General features: G+C 36.4%; 1 protein-coding gene across 1 annotated transcript in view; it reads right to left on the reverse strand.

Moving 5' to 3' along the window:
• Positions 1 to 327: 327 nt before the first annotated feature.
• LOC107753739 (GTPase IMAP family member 8-like) overlaps positions 328 to 4,283 on the reverse strand; it is a 30,176-nt gene continuing 26,220 nt past the window's right edge. The window contains exon 4 of the mRNA XM_016569954.1: positions 328 to 1,622. Coding sequence (XP_016425440.1) covers positions 328 to 1,622 — 1,295 coding nt within the window. The remainder of the gene's footprint in view (positions 1,623 to 4,283) is intronic.

Here is a 4,283-nt window from a genome sequence, read left to right on the forward strand (position 1 = left end):
TTATCACAAATGTTATTATATCAAGCAAAAAAGAATGGAAATTAGAATTTAAAGGTTTTCTATCGTATCACCTTAAAGAACTCTCTCTGGTACCAGCACAAATTAATGAAGGTAAAACTTAAAAATGAATAGATATTTAATTAATTATAGCAATAAAAAATGATTTACATATCGCTTCTTATAAATCAATGTGTGTAGAACAGCTAAAACAAACTAATGAAATAATATTCAAATCATGGGAAGACAGAAATAAATTTGCCAGAAACTCTGGCCTGATTGAAGCATGGACCAGGGGTTTGGGTCTCTTAGACCTGTGGGCCACGACAATTATTCACGTTTAAACCTAACTTTACCAACAACTGCACCAACAGCTGTACCAATACCTGCACCAGCAACTATACCAACACCTGCACCAGCAGGGCCAGCAATAAGTCCAAAAGCTCCACCAATAACTGCACCAATAACTTGACCAGTGGTCATATGATTAATTACAAAAGCTGCCATATGCCATCTGCACCGATGCTTTCTATAAAATTGTTCAAATTCAGGGTTTTCACTTCCTCTTTCTATAATAGACTGGTCATGAACTTCTGACACTTTCTCAGTTTCCTCTTGTTGTTTTCTCTCCTCCTCCTCTCTGCGTCTCTGTTTAAATCTTTCCAGTTCACATCTCTTAGCTTCTATCTCTTCTAGAATCTTCTCTCTCATCTGCCTCAATATCTCAATCTCTTGTCTTTGTTTCTCTTGTTGTTTTCTCTTCGTTTCGTCTCTCTGTCTCTCTGCTTTAAGTTTTTCGAATTCAGATCTCTTAGCTTCCATGTCTTCTCTGATTCTCTCTGTCTCCTTTCTCATTCTCTCCATCTGCTCTTGTCTTTGTTTCTCTTGTTCTTTTCTCTCTTCTTCTTCTCTCTGTCTCCTTTTTTCTTCCTCTTCTCTAAATTTCTGAGCATCTTCAAACATCTTATTACTGTAGTGCCCTCCTCCATTCTGCTCTATCATTGTGTCAATCTTCTGCAGTAGATCATTGACCTGCTTTCTGTTATTCTCATCTTCATTGCTGAACACCTGATATCTGCCTCCACACTGCTGAACTAGATCTCTTAATCTACTGTCACCCTGAATGATTTTCTCCATGGTCTTTCCTTTCAGCTGATCTCCATGAGTAAAGAGAATGATGGAGTATTTTATCACCTCCTGACCAAACATAATCTCAATAATCTGAGGAATCTGCTGCTCATGTTCAGTGAATCTGTCATTTACTTTCAAAAAAATGAGAAAAGCATGAGGTCCAGGACTGGATAAATAAACACTTCTTGCTATCTCTTTCATTAACTGCTTGCGTTTCATCTTTGTGTCAAAGAATCCAGGAGTATCGACTACAGACACAGATCTGCCTGAAACAGTGGCATGCTTCACTGAACATCCACGGGTTACCGATTTTGAGCTAAGCTCAGATATAAAATCTTTCTTTCCCAGTATTGTGTTTCCAGATGCACTTTTCCCAAAACCAGTTTTACCCAGAAGAACAATCCTCATGGATGAGAGACTGGAGACAGGAGTGCCTGGTTCATCATGTGTGTTTGGACTGGTGTCATGATTACATCTGAGCATTCTCCCTCCTTCTGATAATGAATAAAAGAAAAAACACATGTAAGTCATTTACAGGATAGTCCTTTAGGAAGAACATGATGATAAGTGCCTTGGTGAAATGCAATGATTCATAACTTTCCAATTAACTATCCTGTGCTTTAACCACACAAGCACTCCACATATTACAAGATAAGTTTAAAACTCTGATATGGTTCTAAAGGTGATGATACACGGGGCAACTTTTTGAGCAATGTTGCCAGGCAACTTTGGGAATTGTTGCCATCAATGGGCAACATATTTGCTCCTCGCTGATTGCTTGTAGCCAACTGTCCATTGCCCTAATTAGTTACCCTGTGTCTCAACTGGTTGTCCGTTAATGGCAACATTTCCCAAAGTTGCCCGGCAACATTGCTCAAAAAGTTGCCCCGTGTTCTGGAATATTATTGTTAGGGGTTATCTCTCTGTCTGTCTGTCTGAATGGGTTTTGTACTTGTTTTAGTTCTTTGATCTAGTTTTTTAGTCTCTATAGTGATTCATTCATTAATTAGTGTTTTCACACTAATTTTAGTGTTTGCTGTTTTCCTGATATTCTAAGTGTTTTGAGCTTTAACTAAGATGTCTAAATCCAACTTTATTTCATCCTTTTTGCTGACCATCTTCTGGATCTAGCAGCAGTAAAAAAATCGGTAACACTTTATTTCGATAGTCCACTTTAGACATTCTATTAACAGCAAGTAACTTTGCAACTACATGTCAACTAGCAGTTAGTAGAGTATTAGTAGACTGTCTGCTTAATATCTTCTAACACTTTCTTTGTCAACTTATTCTACTAACCCTAAACCTACCCTAACAGTCTACTCTGAGAATTAGTTGACATGTAGTTGACATGTAATTGAAAATTAATGAGAATTGCAAATGAGAATTAGTTGACATGTAGTTACAAAGTTACTTATAGTTAATAGAATGTCTAAAGTGGACTATCGAAATAAAGTGTAACCAAAAAATCCTCCCCCTCTCACAGTGGGATCACTCCCTTGAGGAGCACACACACAGGACTTTTAGGACCTTTACCATCTCGTCCATTACAGGCGTGTGTGTTTTTCCAGGCAGGTCTCTGGCTTCCTCATCCCTCCAGCTTTGCCTTGTTCATTCATTGCTCTGCCTTCACCATGGGCTTCGTCTATAACCCTTTTAATTCACAGCAAAATCCTCCGTCTTAAAGAGCACTTATATGTGTCCACCAATGTTCCCTTTATTTTTTTTTTCTTGCTGAGCAAAACTTTACAGCGGATATTTACAATAATACACTGCCATTCATAGGTTTGGGATCAGTAACGTTTTTTAAAGAAGTTTCTTACGCTCATCAAGGCTGTATCTATTTGATAAAAATACTGAATATTATTTCACAAAATAATATTGTGAAATATTGCAATTTAAAATAAAAGTTTTCTATATAATATACTTTAAAATATAATTTATTCCTGTGAAGCAAAGCTGAATTTTCAGCATCATTACTCCAGTCTTCAGTGTCACGTGATCCTTCAGAAATCACTCTAATATGCTGATTTATAATCAATGTTGGAAACAGTTTTGCTGCTTTTGGGACCTGTGATACTTTTTTCAGGATTCTTTGATGAATAAAAAGTTAAAAAGAACAGTGTTTATTCAAAATAGAAATTTTGTGTTATAATATACAGTACAGTACACTACTATTCAAAAGTTTGGGGTCAGTAAAATTTTTCTTTCTTTTTTTTAAAGAAATTAATTCTTTTACTCAGCAATGATGTGTTAAATTGATAAAAAGTGATAGTAAAGACTTATATTGTTAGAAATGATTTCGATTTTGAACAAATGCTGTTCTTTTTAACTTTTTATTAATCAAAGAAAAAAAGTATTACAGGTTCCAAAATTAGAATGATCAGCATATTAGAACGATTTCTGAAGGATCATGTGACACTGAAGACCGGAGTAATGATGCTGAAATTTCAGCTTTGATCACAGGAATAAATAAGCCTGTATTTTAAAGTAGGCCTATATTAAAATAGGAAACCAATATTAGAAATTGTAACAAAACTGAAGAATTTAAACTGATAGAGAAAACACACTGAAACATTTTAACTGAGAACTGTAAGCTAAATATATATTAAAAAAAAACGTGAACGTGAATTCTTCTATAGCTACCTAAACATCCCTATGAAGTACAGTTTGCACAATACACCTGTGACTGTGAATGTCTCTGAGGTTTGTTACCGTTCTGTGCCCATCATCTGCTGTTTCCAGCACTTAATCAAGCCATTCTTCCTTAATACATGAGGATGTTTTATTTCACATGTCATTGCGTTTGCGTTGGCTCTCGTGTTGAGCTATTTCATCTGCAACCATTGAAGTATTCGGTTTCTACAGCGACTCATTTGGCGCACATCATTCTCTTTCTAAACCATATTCACCGGTTCTAACTCTATAGCGACATCAACTTTATAGAGGTTTGCCCGAGCATTGCAATTCTTTCTCTTTTACTAGAATTCACTACACTACAGTGTTGAAGTAACACTGAAGCAGTGTTGAAGTGAATGAGATAAGTAATAAGTCGGGGGCACTGGCTCAAAAGAGGGTGGCCGGGGGTGGGGTTGTGTTTGCGGAACGATGTATGTTAAAAGCACACATCCAGTTTTGTGTGAGTGAAGGAAATCCGC

Source organism: Sinocyclocheilus rhinocerous, unplaced genomic scaffold (assembly GCF_001515625.1).
Source record: "Sinocyclocheilus rhinocerous isolate Xijiao unplaced genomic scaffold, SAMN03320098_v1.1 scaffold202, whole genome shotgun sequence".
Lineage (NCBI taxonomy): Eukaryota > Metazoa > Chordata > Actinopteri > Cypriniformes > Cyprinidae > Sinocyclocheilus > Sinocyclocheilus rhinocerous.